Genomic DNA, 25,953 nt, shown 5'->3' on the forward strand with positions numbered 1-25,953 from the left:
GTTTGGAAGTGATGTATTTGTTGCAGTCCCTGCAGCGTGCAGTATAAATCAGCAAACGGCTGTGTTGCTGATGAAGCACAAGTGTACACTGCGATACATCTGAGATCTGGCGGTGCCCTGGAGGCCTCTGGCTTCGGAAATCGAGCGCACGTCGTGTTCGATCTAAGTCACTCCCAGTGCCTCAAGTAGCGCTGAGCGTGGTGACGCGGCTATCACTTGCTATAGACTGCAGTGTAACTCTCGCTTCTATTTCAGCTGTATTAGAACATTGGGAACTCCATTGAAGACCATGGAGTGGCAAAGGACCGGAAATGGCTGGCAGAGGTTGCTAGTACAATATTCCAGTGTTGTAATTTTGTTTCTATGTTTACAGACCATTCTGTCCTCAGGGGTGTGTTATACCATACCTGTAAACTTCCTTTCCATGTTTTAGGCGCTCGCGTGGGGATCTGGCCTCTAATGCTGGTAGAGGGCATTTAATGACCGGTAGATATAGCCCTCTGCAATGGGCTGTTTTGCTACAGTACATGAATCGTTTAGGTTTTTATTAATTGTATTTACTTTCTAGTTGTAGACTCTGTACTGAGCCTTTGTAGCACAGTCTGCATTGACTCTCTGCTACAGAGTAAAAATAATCGCCACGCAGGGCTGAAGGGAATCCTTCCGAAACAATAGTCTATTTTGAGTGCATCTTCGTTGTACCATTGTTGGCGGCTAGATGTCCACTCAGGGACTGGGTGTGCCCTGGTGGAAATGCCACCGCCCGACACGTGTACCACTGTTTGTGAATCAAGAGTTGGCGTCAAGAGTCTCGTGTTTATGTCTGTTCTTGGATGTTGCATGACAGAGCTGGACGGATTCCTAGGTCCATGCGTGAGCTGCTCATCCAGCCCAAGTGTTTTTCCTTTCACTCCGAAATTTGTAGCGCTGTTGATTCCAATATAAAATCAGGTGCGTGAGTCCCAGAAAACAAAGAAAAAAACCTGACCTGAATAAGCCAGGGACGGATAAACCTGGGAAGCTCTAGTCTAGAACAGGGTTCTCCAAAGTCGGTCTTGGAGGGCCGGTTCCATGCCAGATTTGTAGCATGCCCCCATAGAGATAAATGTGGTTATCTTAAAAATCTGGCTTCGATCCCGCCCTCCGGGACAGACTTTGGGGAACCCTGGTCTACAAATCCAATAGTGTCATTCAAAGAATTCTGTAAATGCTCAGCTATAAAATTGATCCTAATGAAGTGCGACGTAGAAGCATAATAGTTAAAGATCTTTTTCTTTAGAAAAATTGATTAAACTCGTAGTTTGACATCTTTCACTGTTCATGCTGGTGTCATCTTGTATTCAGGGGCACTGGAATTATGTGATTTTGCGGCCAAGGTGTTTTTTTGCATAGTTATGGATTAGACACATTTGCCACGTAATCCATCATCTGTTGCATCATCTGCAAATATTAACCAAAAATGTTTTTTTTGCTCAAATGGATAGAAACGCAGTGACGCATTCTGCTACGCAGTTGAAGGCCCAGTGCAAAGCTTGACTGGTCCCCTTCCTGTTGCTCACTGCTTATTTGAGTGCTGAACTGGTATACTAATGAGGTGAAACCTTTGACCGGACAGTTTAAACATGTGTAAAAATAACAAACAAATTAAGTTATACTATAAAAAAAATGTGTTCCATTACACTGCATAATTTGCCTTTTATTGCTGCATAATGTAGTCAACACTGCTGCATAATTTGGTCCTCGCCTGCTTCATAATTTTAGTGGCCCGTGCATATTTCCGAATGACATGTATTGGATGATGCTCCTAAATATGAGATTCCATGCTTTCTTTTTATCTCAACTTCCCTTCTTGGATTGTGTGCCTTTGTGTACACGTACCTTAAACTGACTGCAGGGCCTAACAGAGGGTTCGCTGTATCACAATAACTGGTTGCACAAAGTGGTTGCAAATTGCAAAACTTACGTTTTGCAATCTGCATTTCATTTTGCAGTGCGACTATTCGACCTATAAACTAATAGGTCGCATTGCAAAATATCTAGTTAAATGGGATCATACAATTACCTGCCTAAAGAATATTAATTAGATGCGTCACTAATTACAGTTCCCTGTAATTGGCTACAAATACAGGGATGATGGCCTGCAAAGAACAGCAAACCACCATACGTTTGCATTCCCAAATGTGATTGATTTTCAATGTTATTTTTAATCAGCCCGTTTTTTTAATTAAAGAAACCAGTGCTGATTTAAAAAAAAAAAAAAAAAAAAAAAGGTTTCCCCTTGGGAAATACACCGGTGGGAAAAAGCAGTGGTGACCTGGTTCGTTTTTTACTCCCCTGAAGGCAGCCAACACCATTCATACAGAGGAAGATTCCCCTTTGTGAATCAGTTATCACCTCATTTAAAGTGTTGGTAACTGGTGAGTGATTTTAGACCGTAATTGCGGTGGCTAGCCATTCATACCTTAAAGACTGACTCAGAATTAGGAAGTAATGCCCCTTTCACTGCCCTTCCTAATTTAATTTCAGAATAGGTCAGTAAATCCATTATGTATGTCAAAAATACTTTTCTGAGTCTTAAAATGGATTTAGTACTTAGTAAAAAAAAAAACAGTGGCGGTTGGCACGGATTTGGGATGGCAGGGCGGGGGAGGCGATAAAGGGGGGGGGGAAAACCACCTCCTTGCTGCGTCTCTCCTCGCGGTCCTCCCACCGCTCACAAACAGAAAGCACCCAGGCTTCCAGGCTCCCTAAGCCAATCTCAACGCTGCAATGCAGCCTCAGCATAACAAACAAAATGATGATAACAGGTTATTATCATTTTATTTTTCCTCTATTTCCACTGCTGAAAGCAGTGGGGCGGCGCGCCTCCCCCTTAGCAGAGGAGCCGCCACAGGTAAAAAAATAATAATTTTGCCGTCCAAACCTTGTTAGTTTGTGAATCACAGAGTTTGCAACCGCATAATGACTTCGTGCATTGGCCTTTAAGATCTCTTTTATTAGGCCTAAATTCTGTTGTTTTTCCATTTTTTTCCATATATGTCCGGTCAGTACAGTTTTATCTTTTGTATATTTTCAGACCTCTAACTTCGCCCTGCTATGCTTGGAAACAACTTCCACTTGTTGTAAAGCGTTCTGATGCTCCTCGGCCTTGTATGTTCTATATTACAATGCTGCATAAATAAATCATCACCTGCAGCAGAGCCCCATTCTATCACTCAGTTTCACTGTCATCTTTACCCACCCACCAACCCCCCTCCCGAACCCTCCCTTCCATTCAGCAACCCTTGCCATCCACTCAGTCTACCTGCCAATTGCTTTTCCCTCCTGTCAGCTTTGAAACAAAAATTGGCTCAGACAGCAGAGCGGTTTCGACAGACCAATTACCCCACCTGGCGCGCACCCCTGCATTGGTCACATGGCGCGTCTTATCCGTCTTACCTGGAATAATGGCACAACACTTCCAGGAAGCAACGCTCTTGTGGGATAATTGAATTCAAACACTGTATGTATTATTCAGTTCAGTTCATTTAGTCTTTATTCGATTAAAAATCATAAAAGACACAGCATCACAAATATATAAGCCACATCAATAAATAATGTATTATTCAAATAGTGTGTTTTACAGCAAAAAGTACCCAGAGTTTAAGATGGCTGTGTTTACTTGTGGCACACTATTTGGTAGTAAGCTTTCCACGGCGAAAAGCTTGTGCCGGGTTTTAGTGGACATACTTTTAATATTTTGTTTAGGGAATATTCCCCAAAAATAAATAAATAACAATCTAGGCAGACTAATTATCAAATTAAATGTGCGACTCTCTGCAGTAAGGTATGTGAAAGGAAGTGACAACACATCTCTTAATAGATTATGTTACTGCAAAGGGGTCTATTTTCCATCTTGTTTCAGTTACATGTTTTTATTAGCCTAGGCAGCGTCCTGTCCTTTTAGCTGGATATGAGTGCGTTAATACATCTCATGCGCTGGGCTTGCTTCTTGTGTGGTTTTTTTTGAAGTCTTAACAATTTAAACCAGCTCCCACGTTCTATGTGTGCCGAGTGAGTGAAACACTCATCTGCCAAGGTACAGAGTTTATCTATCATCCTCTCATCATGTCAAGGCCCATGAAGTGCACCTTATGTCCAGGGCCACTGGAGTTCTGCGATTGTGCGGGGCTCGGCGTTTTTCACATAATTATGGATCTGCCACATTCGCCTCATAATCCATCATCTGCTGCATAATCTGCTGATTGTAACAAGAAGAAAAATGTTTCTAGCTCAAATGGTTAAAAAGCTACTCAAATCGCAGTGACGTGTTGCGGCGCAGTAGAAATTCCTTTGTAAAGGTTGACAGGTCACCTTTCTGTTGCTTATTGCATTGGCTGGGTGTTAAACTGAAGTGCAACCTATGCCCAGACAGTGTTAACAAGTGTAAAAATGACAACAGAATGCAGTAATAATAACAGAAAATGTACTGCATTGCGCCACATAATTTGGCTTTTTGTGCCGCATAATTTTGTCAATCTTGGCACATAATTTGCCCCTCTCCTGCTACATAATTCCTGTATCCCCGCCTTATGTCACACTTTAACTGTCATGGCTTTAAATCCAAAAGCATTTTGCATACGAGGATCTTTACGTTCATTGCATTTAATAGTGAAAAGTGGTATGTTATTATGTCCCAGAATTCAGAGTGATGTATGTTGAGACGGGAGGACGGACTGCTGGACAGCGCCACCCGTGGTCACTTGATTGGAGTGCACTCAGAAAATGGGCCACGTTAAGCGCTTTGGTAAATATCCCTCGAATGAAGCGTGAACTAAAGCTGATGGTTTCGTGTCCCATGCTAGAATTTTTCATGGCTCTAGTCGGACACATTAACGGGTTTCCTTCTAATCAGTTTTAATCAACCAGATCGGGTGCAGATCTTTGAAAATGGGACCAGAAGCTGTGTGATCACATTCTTAAGGCTCGAATACCGGAAGAACGGTGCAAGGAAAGGGTAAACAATGTCCTGGTCCCTCTGCAGGGCGGTAGTTTAAAAGGTGACCTGTGTGGTGCCATTTTCAGATCTGAGGATGCTGATGCAGGGAAGCTCGTTTATAAGTGTATGTGTTACATTTGAGAAATGTGTCGGGAGGGACACAAGGTCACAGTCCTGCTCTGATCACTTACTAGTGGACGCAGTTCCGCCTCTCATGGCCTCGCTTGCTCCTAAGGCGACGCTGTCACCTCTCTATAAATAGTAAGGGGACGCCATCCACTGGCATCTGTCCTTTATTTCTTACTTGGTTTGTTGTTTACTTTTAAAATCTTTATATTGCTTTCCTTTTTAGGTCTCGCCTGAGCCAGCGCATGCGCTGCACTGGCTAGATATTTAGTAAGCTGCTTTTCAAAGTGCTACCAAAGCTGCCACCAGCTTGCGGTCACGCGCACAAACGCGCGCGCCTCGCTCCGCCTCTCCAATGCTGCGCGCGCATCCCTCGCGTGCTTAGCACGGAGCACGTCATCGCAATCGCTTTTGCATTCACTGCGATCGGGATCGCAAAGACTTTCGCTTTCACGGCCGCGTGGCAGCAAAAACCCTAGGTTAAAAGTGGGATGACATCCGAGCACACGCTCTTTTGTACATTTGATACTGGCGTGTTCTTTATTGGCCTCTTCGCTGCGGCGCAAATTCTGCCACAGCGCTGCCGCAGTGCTGGACATTCCATTCGTGGGCGTGGTCATTACGTCTCCCGGCCGTCGTCCGCACACGCCCATCGTGACTCATGACGGCCGGGAGACGTCATGAGCATGGAAGAGGTTAAGGTTTTTAGAATCCGGTTCTAGTTTGGTAGGGCTTTCCCGATGCCTTTGTTTTGCCGAAAAATGGAAGGTACATGTCCTGTAGTGTGTCTGAAATGTGCCATTCATTGAATATTCTGAGGGTTCCGCATGTATCAGTTGCCAGAGTAATTGAAGACTCGAACTATCCGTTTGTTATTATTCATAATGTGCCTTCGACACCTGCGTCTTCCATCGCTAAATAGAAGTTATAGCGTAAAGTTGTAAAGGCACTTCATTACTAAAGTGCAGCCTAGACGTTGCACAAAAAAAACCTTCCGGAGATTTTCAAACGTGTTGCGCTTATACGAAAACGGCAATGCTCTTCAAGCATATTAACCTCCATTGATTGGATTGGGCTCTACCAAAAGTAGAAGACTTAGCCAGTCGAAGAGTAAAGAGAACAGTCGAGAGCTTCGTTACATGGGGAAAAAGTAATGGCTGAAACACACATAGTTTGTCGTGACCATTCACATTTAATCCTTGTCCTACTCACCTGGTTCTCGATCTCGACTACCGCAGAAAATCCCTCAGAACCGCTCCCTTGTTCTGTAGCCCACATACCCCCACGCAACTGTTTATTGGCTTCTTTCTCGAACTCCTTCGCTCCTCAACCTAAAGTTAATTTTGAAATTCGCCCTCTAGTATGAGCCAATCAGCACCCTTCATTAAGAACGCGCCCTGCTGAGACAAGATGGAAAATGCTGACCAATTAACGTTTGTCTTGCTAACAAAGAAGAAAATAGGAGCATTAAAAGGAAAAACGGACTAAGGCCACTGCATACCATGGCCATGCTACCATAATGCTAACAACGTAATTATTTTCAGGAGCAAGAAGATGGCTATCTCAAGGACCGCCAGCCTCCCAATGTGACAGTTCTGCTCTCAAACAGGAAGAAATTGTCAAGTATGGAATTTGATAAATATTAATGGAATTGTTTCAACAGTAAACTGTGTGACGAATGTAGCACAGGGTGCTTCACTAAATGCCATAATAACACCATGTGCCTTACTCCCTGTTTTTTATTTTACAAGTCTATTTCAGGAGCTTTAGTAAAATTGTGTTAGTGTAAGCAAACCAAGATTTAACCAGTGCGGATATATAAGGTTGTGAAATGAAATCACAGGGTAGTAAACGTCGTATGCTGCTGACATGGAGCAAGGTGGCAACTAGTAAAACTGTGTCACCTATAACTGTCGCAGTAAATAAGATTGCCACCCTTAAACAAGCATTGGCATAGCCAATAGGTCTCGCCTTTGGGACCTTATACGTGTTTAGCCATGCAACGGTTGATAGTGTTGCACCCGGCGGCGGCAAGGTAAGTTTGATTTTGTTATTATTATTATTTTTTTTTAAAGCATCCTGCGAGCCACACTCGCCATGTCCACACCCCCCACCTGCGAACCGTGCTGGCCGTCCCTGCCAGAAGGGAGCGAGAAATGCAAGGCTTTAGATCACATGAACGCAGAGAAACAGTTGGGCGACTGCACTCTTGTGTGCTTCTACCACAAATGCCCCTCCTAGGTTCCATATTTTCTACATGCATGGCAAGTCCTAGGATGTATTTCTTGCTGAAACTGATCACAGGGCCACTTTTAGAGCTGGTGGTGCCTGGTGCCACAATCACTTGTGGCACCCCATGACCGCCTCCTCCGATTCTCTCACTACCACCAGGCAAAAGTGTCCCTCATCTCTCCAATCATACATTATTGTTAAACACAGCCCCTCCCCCCTTGAGATCAGCGCTCAGTGCAAGAGCCTTGTACTTGGTTAGGCAGTTTGTCTGGCGTCCTGCTGGTCTGGTGCATCAACTACAGGAACCTGTGATTAGCGGTCCTGAATCCTAACAGGACCGGTCCTTTATTCCCTCACTGGGCGATACTCAGATGGATATTGTCAGTACCAAGAAATTGTATAGGATGCATGCTATCACTTTACAAACAAGGATGTCAAGAAATGTTATATTTTATGATGTTATCTCAGTGATGTCATGTTCCTGAGAATCCACATTTCTATTCCTAGGCTTAAATTCAATAAATCATTGAGTTCTAGGGATTGCCGTCTTCAGAAGACTCTGAAGGAGGGCGCCAAACTCCCTTGCTCGGCATTCATTCATTCAAAAAGCTTTATTTCGATAAAAATGTATATCATAAAAGCATTGATGTACAGGCATATGAGGTGCAATACATTAAAAAGAGGGACAAAACTTCTTGATGCCAAGGTACAAGATATAGCAATTTGAGGAATGTGCATTAAAAATCAAGTTAAGATATATCATTTAAAAGTAGAAAGTCTTACATTTCATAATTAGAAAACAATTTCGCTAAAACATCATTGCATTAAAGACATGTTAAAAAAGGATTCATTGTTGTGAGTGTAAACTTTTAGCCCTAATGTTCCAAGCCCACCCGAAAAATTTTGCCACACCACAGACTAGCACTAGACTGGTATCAGAGCGTAATATTCTCAGTGCAACCCGATAGTTTGGCGTGCCCAGCAATCGGCATACAGGACCCAACCGTCGACTTCTTGGTTTTTTGTAAGCTGGGCATTCGAACATGATGTGCGCCGTATTTTCTACCAACCCTCTACAGCTCGGGCAGGTGGGCGGGGTTTGATGGGGTGGCTTCCATTTGCTCATACGCTCACGGGTTGGCAGTGTGTCTAGTCTAAATTGGATGTACAGTGATCTGTCTCTGGGGTTCTGTACAAAATCTAAATACGGCTCAAAGCTGACTGCCTGTTTATGTGTATAGAAAGCTTCAGTCAGACTGCCTAGGTGGAGGCTACTAGATTCCTGGGTGTCTATCCATGACCAATAAGCTTTCTTCAGGACTGCCTTACTCAGGGGTGCACCATGCTCCCAGACTTCTCTAAGGCCTAGCGACAGGAAAGACTTCTTGATGCAGCGTAACCAGGGAATTTTATGGGACCCCGGGGAGTTTATTATTTCTCTTAGGCCCTCAGTGTATTTCGCTAGTTCTGGGGTACGCCATAGTCGAGCCCAAAAGAGCAGGGGGCGTAATCTTGCCATGTCTTTTATCGTGCGTCTACCCAAGTCTCTTAAGAGAGGCTTGAGTGGGGTTCCCCTTGGGAGTGAGACCAGCTCTCTCATAAATTTGTTTTCAGACCTGGAGATGTCCTCAAGATTGTCGAAGCCCCAAAGTTCGGCACCGTACAGTGCCGAGCCTACAGCTTTAGCCTGGTAAATCACCAGCGCGGGAGCGATTGGTCTACTATGCGACATATGGTGTTCTTTGCTAATTGTTCCCGCTACCCGTTTATGATTTAGCAGCATTTTGTCAATATGGGGTCTCCAGCTCAAACTATCGGAGATTCTTATACCAAGATAGTCGAATGTTTTGACAAACTCCAGGGGTACACCATCAAGCTTGAGGGTGGCTTTAGATGGTTTTCTTAAATTAAATGAGAGAAGCTTGGTTTTTAGGGTATTAATACTCAAGCCTCTCTGGATACAGAACGAGTGAAATCTGTCCAGGAGCTTTTGCAGCCCTGCCGGGGTTTTACAAATTAGCAAGGTGTCATCCGCGAATAATAGTGTGGGGACTCGGTCACCAGCCAATGCCGGGGCGTCAGCGGGGATGTCTTGTAGGAATTTCACCACCCCGTTTACGAACAGAGAAAAGAGGGTGGGGGCCAGTACGCAGCCCTGTTGAACTCCCCTATTTACAGGGATCTTAGTAGTCTTCTGGGTCTGGGTCCCCCACCTCACCTGGGCGTAATTGCCTTTGTGTAGTCGGACCAAAAGGTCGAGAACAGGGGAGGGCAGACCCAGATCCCTCAAGACCTGCCATAAGTGATCTCGAGGGACTAGATCAAAGGCGGTCTTCAGGTCTATAAATGCCAAATGGAGACTGCCCCTACCAATCAGAACCACCTTCCAATATAGCAGGAGGAGTCTAAAGACCTGGTCGATTGTACTTATGTTTGGTCCGAATCCCGCTTGGTAGTGGGAGAGAATATTATTCTCATTGGCCCATAGCAGGATTCTTTCCAGCAGGACCCTGCCAGCAACCTTCTGACCAGCGTCAATGAGGCTGATAGGTCGGTAGTTGGCAGGGTCCTCCCTGGAACCCTTTTTGAATATTGGGATCACCTCGGCTCCTTTCCAAGATTCTGGGACTGGCGACCCCTTAAGGAGAACGTTAAGAAAAAAAGCAAAATAATTTGCCCAGAGTTTGGGTCCGATCTATACAAGTCACCGGGGAGACCATCGGGTCCAGGAGCCTTTGCTGGGACTATTTTGTTGATGGCGATCTCAACTTCCGCCTCTGTGAAAAGGTCATATCCCTCGGCAATAGGGGGTGCCATTGGAGTAAATTCAGCGATCAAAGGGCTCTGGGTATCCTCCCCAGAATAAAGGTTCGAGAAGTGATCAAACCACTCCTGACTCGTGATATGGTTTGGGATTACATCGGGGTCACAACCTCTTGAGTGTCTGCAGAGGTTCCAAAAGGCGTTTCCATCTTTGGCCAGGCTCGCAGCCTTGAGAGCCAACCAGCGGGATTCCTCCCAAGCTTGCTTGGCTCCCAATACTGCCATTCTGTATTCTTTCCTGGCGGTTTGTACTTGGTAACAATCACGATTTTTAACGGCAAGTATTAAATTGGTCTTTTTTTGCCTGCACTCGGTATTATACCAAGAATCTGGGGTTTTATGCTTGGTGGAACTTGTAAAAGAAGTAGGTGCCAAAAAAAGTGACCCGAACATCTCAACTGTGTCTATGTAGATATTCCCTGCCCTAAGATGCCCATCTATATCGTCACTTACTCCCTGGAGTTCCATGGTTTTGTTTAATAAAATCTCCTTGATGGTCAAAAGTTTCTGGTCATCGGAGGAGATTTTAGACCATTTGAGGTGTCTCTTGGAGTTTGATGGAATGACTTCCTTAGTGGACATGATAGGTCCGGTGCCAGAACTTAGTGGGTCATGACACCAAGTGCTCTTTATGGTCAGGCACAGGGGTCAATTCTGAAATGGCCTAGCCCAGTTGTTCTGAGCCTGTGGTCTATGGACCGCAGGCGGCCTGCGGCGCCTACTCAGGAGGTCTGCAACTGTTTAGAAAAATAAATAATGCTAGCAGATTAATAAAGTATATACACTTAGCAAAGTAAAATGTAAAAGTGAAAATTTGAAAAAACTCTCTAAATGTGAAAGAATTTGCAATTGAAGGCTAACAGTTAAGCTGATATCCTTAGCTTGATTAGTGGGAGCAGCAGAAGTATGGCACATACTAGAATGGACAAATGGTGGTCTCAATTGAACACTGGTATGCTTAAGACAGTACGTATTAGGAGCAAAAAAGACAAAGTGCTATGCTAGAGTTTAGCATATCGCTTTGTTCTCAGAAATAACACCAAATTTTTCAACCTTTCTAGTAACATTAAAATTGCGGTTTTGGTATCTATTTGTGTTTGTGAATTAAATCAAATATTTAATGATTTGTATTTATATGATATTCTTTTTTCTATAGCTGTGTGTATGTTTTTTGAGGTTCTCATTCCAGAAATTATTTAGACCGGGATAAACGTCTTCCAGTAGTTATGATCTTGGGGTCCACAGAAGTCAAAAGGTTAAGCACCACAGTCCTAGGCAGTATATGAGTGCTATACAAAACATATACATACAAAATTGAAAGAATATCCATTCATGTAACTCCAATATACCGCCGAGCGCCATTTCTTGTTCCTGCCTCTTCTCTCCTATCATTTATTCCAGTCTGCTGCCTATATGTTCCAAAACACTAAATCGAACAATGTTTTTTTTTTTACAGTCGTTAAGGCCTCTTAATTTCAACAAAATTAAAATCTTTTATTTTTTAAAATTTTTCCTACCATTCTTAAAGTGACAAATAGCCTATTTTATCTCGCAGCAGTCTAAATCATGCTTTTGCAAAAAATAGCACAAACCAACCTGTCCATTTTAGTTTTGTTGTTTGGTATTTTACACCAGACTGGTTGTTGAATTTGTATAGCGTAAGTGTTTGTATATATTTCCAATCATCACTCCAGATGCAGATTGCCTGCTCATATTTTCAACATCCTCCTTCGGTTATTAAGTAAGGTGTGCTTCTCCATATATGAGACTATCTAAACCCACACGTCATAATTGTTGTTCATGTTCATCATCAAAATGTCCGCCCTATCCAAAATAGCTGCTTCCATCGTGTGACATGTGGTTGTTCATTGTGGACCGAAATATGTGATTTAAAAAAATCTTGATTGTGAAAAGGCAGTGGAAAGCTGCCTAAAGTATAAGCACATTTCTTTGTAGACAATCCCAGTGAAAACGCGCTGATCTGTTTTAGAGTGGCTGGTAAAATTCAATTAAGAAATGGCTCTCATATTTTGCGAAATGCCACAGAATGTCTGGCTCATCATCAAGTACATAAGCTACATCAATCAGATTAATAGGCCACAACGAAAGGGTTGTGGCTGCCAAGCAGATATATAGGATAAACGAGAAGCTAATTGTTTGATTAGTGCCCTGCGTTTTATGTTTCAGTGTTTGCTTTTGTATTTTGTCTTCAAAGGTGGAGAAACAGAAACGAATGGAGCGAATAAAGCAGAAACGAGCTCAACTACAGGAGTTACTACTACAGGTAAACCATTTATGGTTAAAACATTTTTATTTGCTATAATATTCTCCTCCAATTACCTTTGCTATAGAACCCTATTCAAGAATGGGCTAAGTATCCATCCTTGTGTCTACTCAGCTGTACCCGTAGTACAAGAGCTGGTTCTGTTATCTATCCTGTTACTTTGTTGTGTCACCTAATTGAGCCAATCACTTTGAGATCCTCTGAACACAGAGTGCTTAGTCTGAAAAATGCAACTATTTTCATGCCTCGAAGAAGAAGTTAACACTGTGCTTTGTTTATGATGAGTTGGTGGTGTAACTGCAGCTGTATCATACATGGATTTCTTTCTGATGGAGTCTTCTCCCCACTGTTAGAATATTCCCATGCTCCAGAGTGGAGTGGCAGAATTCTTCAGCAATGCTCCTATGCACTGACAGGTAGTGCCATGTAGCTCAACAGTGACCCCATACCACCTGGAAGTGATAGAGCAGAGGTGCATGTACCCCTGCCCTCCTCGTTGATGTCCCGTCCTTTATTTCCGTGCACTTTGACGTGGATCCGAAGCTCTACTCTCAACTTTGTTGTCTTCTGACCACTTCAAAATTCTTTCTACTACAGTGTGCTAGGTAACATGTCTCTCATAAAAAAGACAGGATTCAAGCTGTGCTGAATGTGCATGTGGGTGTCTATGATCGTTAGGCTCCGGTCACTACACAAAGTCGTACGATAAACGTGGCCTCATACATCTGAAAGCGATCCAGGAGCAATAGGCAAAACTCCATGTTGCTGAAACAGTTGAAACATAAGTTCCACTCCCCTTCCAAGTCATAGGGTTGCTTGTGATCTAGTTTAAGAGAGCGGTTCCATGCAAAGCACCGTTCCCACTCGATTTCTTCCAGTAAGTCAAAGTAGAAAGCGCGTCATGCAAGAAAGCTAAGGGGGATTAGATCCCATCCTGCCACTCAAAATCAGACGAGAAGACAGTAGGGCATCAATCAAAAGCTCATACTTCAAAAGTGTCTTTTCACTCTGACCTGTTCTTGCCACTGGTCCCAGTGGCCCCCAAAATTTCAACACAGCAGCAAATAGTGGCCTTCAAGAAGGCTGTGCTTCAACTGTAGCAGCTCCCTCCTGTACTTATTCAGGCTCCACGGAGCTACAGGGGACCCCAGTTGAACTTCCGCCGACAGAACCTCCCCTGACACCAACTGACCCCTTTGGACCTACTTCTGTGTCCAGCACAGATGCTCACTTCAATAGAACCAGCCCTGGACCAAAGTCTAATGCCCATCTGCGCCCCCCTTCTCCCCCCCCCCCCCCCGAACCAACGTTGCCCCCTTCTGCCCCCCCCCCCCCGAACCAACGTTGCCCGCCCCAGGTATGTGTCGTGCCGTGAAATATAAAAAAGCATAGCCAATCATTATTCAGCCAACCTCTAACCCTTGTCCTCTACTTTGATGCCAATAATATCAGGAACTGGAAGTTTTTTTCAGATCTGACCCTGGTGCAGTTCAAGGTATCCAAAATGTTCCCTGCAATACTTATGATAATAACGAGGTGGAAAACCTGCCCCCTCCTCGTTATACTGATGAACGCCTTTACCTGGATTTTTAGAATGTCAGTGGCCTAGATGCATCTCCAGAGGCTGAGTTGGCCTCACCACTTGAACCATCAACTAAAGAAAGTGCCTATTTCGCAGTAGTAGTGTGAAGGGTAGCAGAAGTGCTAGACTTACAGTTGCCTACTTTTGAAACCAAGGCAAATTTATAAACTGAGATCCTTCATCAAATTCTGACTTCTTAGCAGCTATTGCCATTCACAGACGCTCTTACACACATACACACACACTTTTGTCCATTTGGTCTAAACCATGCTTTTGTCCTCCAGTCAATTCACCTGTAGCCAGATGCCATAGACAGGTTCCCAATGAGCCAAAGTTTTTGACAAAACATTCTACTCCTGAAAGGCTGGTGGTACAGGCATCGACAAGTATATTTAATCCTAATGCCTTTCAAACAGAGAGTCAAAACATATTGATGCCTTTGGAAAGTAAATATTCACCTCAACTAGCTTAGCTTTAAGTTCCTTTGGTGAAGTGTGCCTTCTGAGCAGCTACACCCATTCTTTATGGGATATTACCAGCAACATCTTGCCTGCCACCCCAAAAGACCTCAGAACCTTGCTGGCTCAAACGGTTTTAGAAGGCATGCCTGGATGAAATCAACTGGGGTCCATAGATGTTGTCCAAACATCTTTGATGGGCATGCCCCTTGATGGCTCAAGATTCTTCGAAGAAAAAGCTGACCAGTGCTCAACAATTTAAGGACCGCCTCCGCATAGGGTAATTCTGGTGAGTCATGCTTCCAGTCAAACAGTTCTATCAGCACTAAAGAAAATGTGGGGACTTTTCGCAGGGGCTAGTTTGTTGGCTAGGCCAGCACTTCCAGCCTGTACTCCAGCAGCATACCCAGTTCCCTTGGGGTAGAGGATTAGACAGCATCTGAAGGGGTTTGAACATGCAGGGACAACATTCTTCTAACTCCTTCTCTTCTGCTGCAACGGCTGCCAAGCTGCTTCATTTCCTCCTCCGAGGCCTACACTCAGCTGATAGGAGGAAGGATACTAAATGTCTTCCCTGGCTGCTGAGCCATCACATACAGATGGGTCTTGCAAATAATTCAAATGGGCTACGCCCTTCCTTTTATTTCCTCCCTGCCCTACCTGCCTCCCTCCACATCAAAGCAACTGTCAGAGAATCACTCCACAATCTTGAGGCAAGAAGTCAACCTTCTGCTGTCCAAGGGTGGCATTGAGCGGGCACTGGTCCCAGACAATGCAGAGAGGAGTGCTACTTCATCGTACCTAAGAAGGACCGAGGACTCGGGCCTAAACAGGACCTTCACCTATTGAACGCTTTTTAGAAGAAAAACATATATATATATATATATATAGCAAAAGAGATTCTCCCCACAGTTCCACTTGGAAAGAAGACGAGCCACACCGGTCTTGCTGGAAATATAGATATAGATTTATTTACTCGGGGGGCAGAAGACTCGTTTCGGCTGTCAAATATGTATGAATGTATGTTTGTGTGTGTATGTGTATTTATATTTATGTATGTATGTATAAATGTGTGTGTATGTGTGTGTGTATATATATCTCCCACTACCTTGACGATTGGCTGCTCGAGGCCAGCTCACTTCATTCAGTCGCAAAAATCTTCTGCTGCGTCAAGCCATCAGTCTAGGTCTGACAGCATTCCTTCCACTTATCATTGGGAGGTTAGGGCAGGTCTTCAAAGACAACACAATGTGGTAGTGCAATAAGCAGGTCGGTGTTGATTCCAGTTTCACTGTCTCCAGCAGAGCAGACGAGCTGAGCAGGTGTCAGCTGGCAGACCACAAATGGTGTCTTCATTCCCGGATGGAGTAAGGCATCTTCAATCAGAGGGCTAGCCACTGGTAACTCTAGTGGGAGGGCTGATGGGGTCAGTGCTCCAGCTGTATATGTCCTGAGTTGACCCCTGTGGGCCTTACCACCAAAGCTGTTGCATATCGAAAGGAAGACAACACAGAATAAAACTAACACCACAAATTGTCAAGCACATTGTTTGTGTCAATACATGAGCCCACATGTTTATGCAAAATGTTTACATTTACCTTTCTATGTATGTGTATATCTAAATTACATATATAAAGATTCAAACATCTATAGAAACTTGTATTTAAATATTTTAAAAGCGTGTGTGTGTGTGTATATATATTACCTACTGATGGTTGCCAGAAGGTAGTTGTAGTTAGGACCATGTTTCTATAGTAGAGGCTTTTTTTGACTTGCCTATATCTGTGGCATAGTTTGACGAATCTTCACAAAATTTTCCCCCAAAAAGTGTTATAGTGTGTCTTAATGCGCATGGAAAGTTTATGGGTGATCCGTCAAGCGGGGGCAGAGAAAAGGGGGGCAAAAAAAGTGCGTTTCCCATGTTAATTCCCATAGACTCTTTAGACACTGCTGTAGCCCGAACTGCTGAACATAATTACACCAAATTTGGCAGACAGCTAGCTTTTGGCCCACAGATTGCGATTTTTGTTATTTGGTAAAAATCAGTTCAGTAGTTTTCTAGATATTAAAGGAACCCAAAATTTGTATATCTAGGATCGTGAGGAGAGGAGTTGGCCTAATGGCTAGCGCGCTCGACCTCGGACCTGGGGAACTGGGTTCGAGTCTCGGTAGTGATGCTGTACATCCTGTGATTCTGGGCAAATCACTTAATCTCCCCGTGCCTAACAAAAAATGAATGTGTGTCCTCATGTAACGTAACTGGTGCTTGTGTAAAGCGCTCTGATACCCGATTCGGATTCGGGTCAAGTTCGCGCTATATAAAACTCTGCAAAAAAATAAAAAGTGATGACTTCGCAAATAATGACATGCTCGTACAGAGATCTGCAGAGCCCTGATTGGCTGCCAACAATTCAACCAGGAAGTGTTGGCAGCTATCCTGGGACTCTGCTTCAGCCAAGTCCCGCAAAAAGAAAGAAAAGGAGACCGGGTAGGAAGGACCCCACTAGGACAAGAAAGCATTGTTTTGAAAAGGGCCCCGGGTTGGCCAGGTCCCTGGGGCATTTTATTTAAAAAGGAGGGGGGTGCATGTGCCCCCCTCCTTGGCCCTGGGGACCACCACCTCCCTGGGGCTTTATGTTAAATAGTGGAGGAGGGCAACGCCCTCTCCATGGGCTCAAATGACCCCCGGGGACCTCCACCTCCTTGTGCTTTAATTAATTAATGGATGGGGGGCTGTACGGACCCCTCTCCTGGGCTGTTTCAAACCCCGGTGACCACCATCTCCCTAGGGATCTCACAATAATAGTATGGGGGTGCCCAAACCACCCACACCCTGGAGACCACCACCTCCCAGGGCAAAAAGTATTAAATAATATAGGGGGGCCGCCCTGCCCCATGTGCCCCGGGTACAATCTACTCCCCGGGGCCAAAAACAGATTTTGAAGTGAATGGGGGGCCGTCCTTGGCCATATAAGGCTCCAGGGACCACCACCACCCTGGGGCAGGCCCGTGCATAAAAAAGGAGGGGGGCCATGCAACCCCCCCTCCTCTTGGAGCTATTAATTGCCCTGGCATCCGCCACCTCTCTGGCCCGCTCCTGCTATATCCTGGGGTGCCCACCCCCGGGATTAATAGTTTGCTCTCACTTGGCGGACGCTTTGACAGATCCTGCCAAGTGAGAGCAAACAATCCGGTTCCTGCGGGTGAGAGCTGTCAAAGTGCTCCCACCACTGGAAGTGGAGGTTTCATCTCTTTCCCTGCCTGCAGACATGCACCCACTGACAGACCCACTGAGACACTCATGCACCCACTCACCGACACTCGCGCACCTACTCACTGACACTCATGCACCCACTCACCGACACTCATGCACCCACTCACCGACACTCATGCACCCACTCACCGACACTCATGCACCCACTCAGAGATGCATACACCCACTCATAGACCCACTCAGACACTCCTACACTAATTCACAAACTAACTCATACTCATGGAGGCACTCGCAAACCCACTCAGACACTCACTCGGACACAAATGCACCCACTCAGGCACCCACTCACAGACCCACTCGGACACTCATGCACCCACTCACAGACCCACTCGGACACTCATGCACTCACTCACAGACCCACTCGGACACTCATGCACTCACTCACAGACTGACACACACTTATGGAGGCAGCCTCAAACTCACTCAGACACTATCACACCCACTCAGCCACTCACTCACTCACTCACCCACTCAGCCACTCACTCACCCACCCACCCACTCACCCACCCACCCACTCACACACCCACCCACCCACTCACTCACACACTCATGCACCCACTCACACACCCAGTGAGACACTTAAGCAGCCACTCCCAGGCCCACTCAGGCGCTCACACACCCACTGAGACACTTACTAGTTACAGTTAGGAAATAAAATGAAACAATGTAGAAATTCACTTAAAAAAAACAAAGGTGGGGGCGTGGCCAAGATGGCGAGGTGAGCGGTCGCACTCTCAGTGAGCTCCCGAGACCCTAGGCCCCTGGACCGCGCTTTTTAGCAGAATCTCCCCCTGGTCTGCTGGGAGATTGCGGAGGAAGAGGGGGAATATTGGCGGCCCAGCTGTGGTCTTGGCGTGGCCCCCGGACAGCACCGCTGGAGGCCACGGAGAGCAAGCACGGGACGGAGCAGCGCGGAGGTAGGGCCGAGAGCCGGAGCCTGCCGACGCGGACCACGGTGTGGAACCGGAGCACTGACGAGGCTGGGCCGGCGTGATCCAACCTCGCCTGACGGCGTGGTCGGGAGGAGGATTGCCGGAGGAGCCTCACAGGGAGAGGACATTTGAAGATGGCTGGAGGCGGAGCCGAGCCCGGGGCCCGGCGCCATTTCACTGCGCTTGGCCGGGAGTGCGGCCTACAGGCGGGACATCGGCGCTCGAGGTGGAGAGCGATGGCGACGGGGCCACGACTCTGAGGCACCAGTGAGGAGGGAATCCGGAGGGACAGCCTATGAGAGGGGCCGCCGGCACGGCGGCGGAAGGTCCTGGAGTCCGCAGGGGCCCCGGCGGGTGACCCCGCCGGCCGCCTGATGCCAAAGGAGGAGCAGCGGAGAGGTCCCGGGCCCGGTGGGGAGCGAGGAAGAGCGCGCAGGGTGAGCGTGGCAGGAGAAGAGGTCGGGGTGCACCCCTGCGGCCTGGCCTGGGGCCCGGCACGCATCCGTCTGGGGGAGTCGCCCCTGTGGAGCACAGAGATCAGCCGGTTGCTTCGCTGAGTAGCCGGCGAGCCCCGGGGGCCTGCAGTGGTGGAACAGGGCTTGGATCGGGCGACTTGCGACCCCGGAGAGGACACGTGGCATCATACGCGGAGCGGCCTGGGGTCTGCGGAGGAAACCATCGGAGGGAGTAGGTCCCGGACACGGCCTGCGTAGCCGGGGGACGGGTGGAGGACCTCGGGGGCCCGGCGAGACCCGGAGAGTGACTGGGGCGGTTTCCCCCCCCCCTGGCTGGTGCTGCCGCCGGGAAAGGATTGCAGAGCGGGACCCGAAGAGGAGGGGGCCCCATTGACTCGCACTGCCCCACAGGGGTGGGAGGAGCGGCGGCCGGCGGCGGCAGCAACTGGGCTGAAGGCTCGAGAGTGCTGCGGACTGAGGAGACCCTCCTGCAGTGGGTAGCGACGATGGGCCCGTGAAGCGGGGCGTGGGCCCGGCGGGGCCCTGGTGCTGGAGGGCCGGCGGCACCCGATCGACCGACATGGGAGGAGGACAGGTGACAGGAGGAGCGAGGGGTGAGCCCCCGAGGTATAGCGCGGACTGCTGGCGAGCAGCGGCACGCACGGCTGTGCACCCGAGACGCAGGAAGAGCCGGCTGATTTACATCCCCCTGACAATGGCAGGCAACAGAGGCGGCAAGAGGGGGGACTGCACTCTCCACGAGATGCTCAGCAGGAACCACCAGAGAGCGGACAGGGGGCAGCCGTCGCCGGGCTCCTCCGGGGGTACGCGGGAGACAGGCGAGGGAGAGCCGCCGGTCACTAGAGCCTTCATGGAGTCCCTTTTTAGCTCCCTCAGGGATGACTTCCAAACGCTGAAACAGGAGGTCGCTGGTGAGATGCGGGAGGTGCGCAGAGAGGTGGATGGCCTGGGAGAGCGGGTGGCTTCCGTGGAGGGTGCCGGCCAGAGGAGGGACGAAGACAACGAACAGTTGCAGCAGGAGGTGCTGCGCCTCCGGGACCAACAGCTCGATCTTCAGGCACATAACGAGGACCTTGAAAACAGATCCCGGCGGAACAACATTCGGGTCCGGGGAGTTCCATCCGCGGATGAGGGGTCCGATGTGGCCGGCTACTTACAGGCCCTGTTCAGGGAGATCTTGGGAGAGTCGGCGGACTTCCCCATGCGGATCGACAGAGCACACAGGGTGGGGCAGCCGAGGCGTGCGTCGGCACCACCGACGGATATTCTGGCCTTTCTCCCGGACTTCCCACTCAAGGAGCGCATCCTGGCTGAGGCAAGGAAGAGGCCATCCCTGAACTTTCGAGGCCACCCAGTAGCTTTATATCAGGACTTATCTGCCATAACGCTTCAGAAACGCAAAGCTTTCAAGATCGCCACGGACTTTCTGAGGGAGCACGGAACGCCCTATGCCTGGGGTCACCCCTTCCGTCTCATTTTTCGGTGGAATGGCACTTTGCACCAACTACGCTCCCTGCAGGAGACCTGCGGGGTCTTGGGCATCACTGCGACGGAAGAGGACGCGACTACGCCGCGCCGGAGGCGCTCTACTAGAGAAGGCTGGCAACGGGTGGCGGGGCGGCGCTCTTCTGACTGCGCCGGCAGGCCGGACTCACCCACCATCATGGCCGGCATGGCCGGCGCAGTGCTCGATGTGGCCAGGGACACTGCCGCCGGTGACGTCGAGCTGACAGCGTAAGAACACTCCGGGGGGAGATCGTCACAGCCTACTTCATACTGCAGGTTTGGGGGCTCCAGGGGGGGAGGGGCTGCGGGGAGGAGACGGTGGCTGGACGTCCACTCAAGTCACTTACCACAGACTTGTCCCTCGTGGGGCTCGACTGGGACTATGGTTTACTGGGGTTGGGGGTCGGAGGAGGGAGGAGGGAGGAGGGAGGGGGGGTCAGGGGTTGTTGGATTGTTGCCAAAGGGGTTGTTAGTTGGGAGTGTTTTTTTTTTTGCATAGGCTGTATGGTTGAGGGGGGGAAAGGGAGGAGTTTGGGGGTTCAGCGGGGGAGTTGGGGGGGAACCGGGAGGGGAGGGGGGGTCGTCCAGTGCACCACAGGGGTTATGGCCGCGGCGGCGGCACTCTTGAGACGAACTCTGCGTATGCGGAGGCTCTGCGCTATCTCATCTGTCCTCCCCTATGCCGCCCACCAATCTTAAGATCATGACACTTAATGTTCGGGGCCTCAACAACCCGGTCAAACGGCGGGCTGTGTTATCCCTACTAGAAAGCACCCAAGCGGACATTTGCCTCCTTCAGGAGACCCACTTGTTGCCCAGGGACTGTCACAGGCTCCGCTCCCACAAATTCCTGACACAACTCTTCTCTTCTGGCAACACTAAGACAGCGGGGGTGGCGATCCTGGTGGCCAGGCAGTTTAGGGGAGAGGTCCTACACAAACACTCGGAACAGAAAGGCAGGCTATTAGCCTACAGGTTTAGGGTGGGGGGTCTCCACTTCACAGTGGGATCCGTGTATAGCCCCAACGAACAACAAGAGCGCTTCTTACGCTCAGCGCTGGAGGACGTCACTGCCACACAGGACAGGCGCATTATCCTCGAAGGTGACCTTAATATGGTCTTTGATTCGGCCTTAGACAGATCCGTGCATCGCTCTCCGCAAACTGGGGAATTCTCGGCCGGGTGTAGGGCACAGCTGGCGGAGCTGGACCTCCATGACCTCTGGCGTCGCATGCATCCTACTGATAGAGACTATTCATACTACTCCCACGCACATACAACCTATGCGCGCCTGGATCATCTTCTGGTCACCGCGCCGGTTCTATGCCGACCTCTACTCGGGGGACCCCCCGGATGCACCTGCGACAGCGGCGTATCTGGACTCGGTTTCCCTCCCCTCCCTGACGCCTTTGCAGGCGGAGCACCTCGACAGGGATATACGAGTTGAGGAAGTGATTTCCGCCATCGCCAACCTTAAGCACGGGAAGGCCCCGGGGCTGGATGGCTACACGTCCCTTTTCTATAAAACGTTTTGTGCGACGCTGGCCCCGCTCCTCACGCGCCTCTTCAACTCGTTCTCTGCCCCTGGAGCCATCCCGCCGGACCTGTTGCAAGCCTCTCTTACAGTTAAACCCAAGCCGGGGAAGGACCGGACGCAATGCGGTTCCTACAGGCCGATCTCACTTTTGAACGTAGACCTCAAGCTGTACACCGGGATCCTAGCGGCCCGATTGGCCCCCCACCTACCGGAACTTATAGATCCGGACCAGGCGGGCTTTGTTCCGGGAAGGCAGACGGTAGACAACACTAAGCGGATAGTTCACCTCTTAGAAAAGGCATCACAAATTCCCGGGGAGAGAATGATGCTCTCAGTGGACGCGGAAAAGGCGTTTGACCGCGTCCACTGGCCTTATCTGGAGCAGGTTCTGCGGAAGGTGGGTATAGGGGACAGATTCCGATCAATGATTCTCAATTGCTACAAATTCCCGACGGCGGTGGTGCGGGTGAATGGCTATAGCTCCAGGAGTTTTGACATCGAGAGGGGCACGAGGCAGGGCTGCCCGTTGTCACCCCTGCTTTTCGCCCTGTACATGGAGCCCTTCGCCCAATGGATACGTCCCAACCCGGCGGTAAAGGGGGTGAGGTTTGGGGGCTTCACTCATGCCATTAGCCTTTATGCAGACGACGTCATACTGTCGCTGGATGATCTGCTCACTGCCCTTCCGGCCTGTTTCGAGGAGTTGGACTCCTTTGCTGCGGTCTCGGGTTTCAAAATGAACGTGGGGAAGTCGGTGGCGTTGGATGTGTCTCTCACGCCAGCTACTAGGACTTCATTGCAGGTCCTCTTCCCGATGCTCTGGTCGACGGATTTGGTGCCCTACCTAGAGATCCAGCTAGCCCCCACCCTGCCGGCTATGGTGGCGTCTAATTATGCCGCCTTGGGCAGGAGGATTCGGGAGCAGATGGGCCGGTGGGTGGGCAGAATAGCTGCCATCAAAATGACTGTTTTGCCCCAGATTCTGTATTTGTTTAGGGCGTTACCGCTGCAGCCGCCTACTGGCTGGATCCAGCAGACGCAGTCGGACTTGGCGCGTTTCATATGGCGGTGCAAGAAGCCCAGGATGAAGAGGGCGCTCTCTATGCTGGCGCTGGAGTAGGTGGGAATCCGACAAGCACTGGCTCTTTCAGGACCAAGCGGTGGCGGGTAGGCCCCTGCAAGAGGTGCCTTTCCTCCGTAGGGCTCACCGCCCTGCAAATCTATACGCCTCCTTCGTCACGAGGGTGCCCCTGCGGGTCTGGGATGCCACCAACGCCGCGCACGGCCTGACAACATTCCCTTTGCCTCTCACACCTTTGATTGATAACCCGGACTTCACTCCGGGACTGGAGAGGGGGGCCTTCGCTCTCTGGCGAGCGGCGGGGTGTCGGGCCCTGTGTCATATGTACGACCCAGAAGGGCTCATCCCCTTCGTGCGCTTCAGACAGGAGTACGCGTTCCCGGAGACCGAGAGGTTGCGTTACCTACAGGCCCGCCATTGGGCGTTGCACCTACAGGTGCGGGAGACGGCTGATAGGAGACTTCTCCCTTCTAACTCGCACGTCCGACGCGAAGCTGATAACCGATCTTTACCAGCTGTTACAAACACCTTCCTCACACTTCTATAATCCGGGACGGGAGCGCTGGGAGAGGGAACTGGTCAGGTCACTGAGCCACAAGGAATGGGAGCAGGTTGCATATAGGGCCAGGCACTCGGCATACCATATGGGACTCACTGAAACATTAACCAAAGTGTCGACGTACTGGTACTACACCCCGGAGCGCATACACGACATGGACCACAGCAAAGACGCTACCTGCTGGAGGGGATGCGGGCGGGTGGGCACGCTGACACACATCCTGTGGGACTGTCCGCTCCTCGATTCTTACTGGAAAGAGGTGATAGACGATATCGACTCCCATTTTGACACTGAACTGCCGCGCCTCCCAGCATACATATTACTAGGCCTCCCGAACGGGTTGATGTATCCCTTGAGATCCCGCAGGGGTAGACAGATAGCTACTGCACTGGGGTCGGCGATGCAGAACATTCTCGCACACTGGCGCTCCACGACATTCCCCACTGTCACGGGCTGGCTTCATAGATTATGGCATGTGCTGGGGATGGAGAAATTGTCGCTTACAGTGGCAGGGGATATAGAGCAGTTCAATGATCTCTGGCAACCGTTTCAGTCCCTGCTGGTTACTGAATTTAGGGAAATGACCTGCCCGAGATATCTTCGCCTCTTGCGGCTTACGACGCTGGAAGAATCGGCCTCCTGATTGGTCATGTGGTGGAAATCCCTCTTGGGGAGGCCGGGGGGGGGGGATCAGACCCACACACTGGACGAGGGGAGGGCAGGGGTTGGGGGGGTGTGGGGGGTTGGGGAGGGTGGCTGTTTACAATTTTCGCAACACTGTTTATCCCCGAGGGTCACAGCGGGCTACTGTTTTGTTGGAATGTTCCTTGCAGGGCCTCCAGCCCGGTATCTGACCTTCGCCGTGGTGCCCCGACACTCTCGATGATTTGTATTGTTTGTCTATATGTGTTGCAATAAAAAATATCTTAAACCTAAAAAAACAAAGGTTACAGGAACGTTATAGTTGGGCTCAGATTTCACTCGTACACAGCCAGTGAGATTCAATAGTTATACTATAACTGTTGAATATATATATATATATATATATATATTCACTGAAAAAACCATAGGTTTCAGACATGTTATAGTTAGCGGAAATTTTACTGATAAAAAACCAATGAAATTCCCCCGTTATAGTTAGTGCAGGCAACTATAACTCACGCGACCGCAATCCTCTGCTGATGCTAATACTGTATTTAGACACTTATTTGCCCATGTCTTCTTCCATAAATTTTTAGCTATACATATATTAGAATTTTTTTTTTTTCATAAAGACACATATGTCATCAGCAGAAGATTGCGGTCGCGTGAGTTATAGTTGCCTGCACTAACTATAACGGGGGAATTTCATTGGTTTTTTATCAGTAAAATTTCCGCTAACATGTCTGAAACCTATGGTTTTTTCAGTGAATTTGCAAGGTTTTTTAAATGCTAATTCCTAACTATAACGTGTGTGAAACCTATGGTTTTTTCAGTGAATTTGTACGTTTTTTTAAATGCTAAGTTACTTTACGCCATTCGTGGCGTGCACGCCCACTTAACGCAGTTCGTTCCGTGCGCGCACGGTGCGCTTCGCACACCGTGCGCGCACGGTGAGCACGCGGTGCGCTTCGCGCACCGCGCGCCCACTTTACGCAGTTAGTGCCGTACACGCAAGGGGGGCACACAGTGCGCTACGCGCACCGCGTGCCCACGTTACGCACCGTGCGCACATGGAGGACATATTATGCGCTTCCTTGTGATAGGTAATCTGTTAAATTTAATTTGTAAGTGATGACAATAATATGCCATGCACAGAGAGTTTTTTTTTTTTTATTAAAATTTTTAGCGTAAGCGCACCGTACGCGTACGGTAAGCGTAATCGGCGAAATTTTCAAAAAATAAAAATTTACCGTTTTTGGCCTTTGAGGACTCAACTAACATGGCTATGTGCATGGGCGCTGTCTAAACAGCCCCTGTATATGTTTTTTGCCTTTATTTACAGCCCCCCCCCCTCAGAGTGCGAGAGAGAAAATGGCGGCCGCCGCTTCCTGGTTTCGACCGATTCGAATGTTTACTTAGATGTAACAGCCAATCAGAATCGCGCTCGCGCACGCCACCGTACG

General features: G+C 48.7%; 1 protein-coding gene across 1 annotated transcript in view; it reads left to right on the plus strand.

Annotated features, from left to right (window-relative positions):
- TFDP2 (transcription factor Dp-2) overlaps window positions 1–25,953 on the plus strand; it is a 421,645-nt gene that overhangs the window by 254,432 nt on the left and 141,260 nt on the right. The window contains exon 7 of the mRNA XM_085633640.1: window positions 12,375–12,443. Within this exon, the coding sequence (XP_085489766.1) occupies window positions 12,375–12,443 (69 nt within the window). The remainder of the gene's footprint in view (window positions 1–12,374; window positions 12,444–25,953) is intronic.

Source organism: Triturus cristatus, chromosome 11, assembly GCF_964204655.1.
Source record: "Triturus cristatus chromosome 11, aTriCri1.1, whole genome shotgun sequence".
Taxonomy (NCBI): domain Eukaryota; kingdom Metazoa; phylum Chordata; class Amphibia; order Caudata; family Salamandridae; genus Triturus; species Triturus cristatus.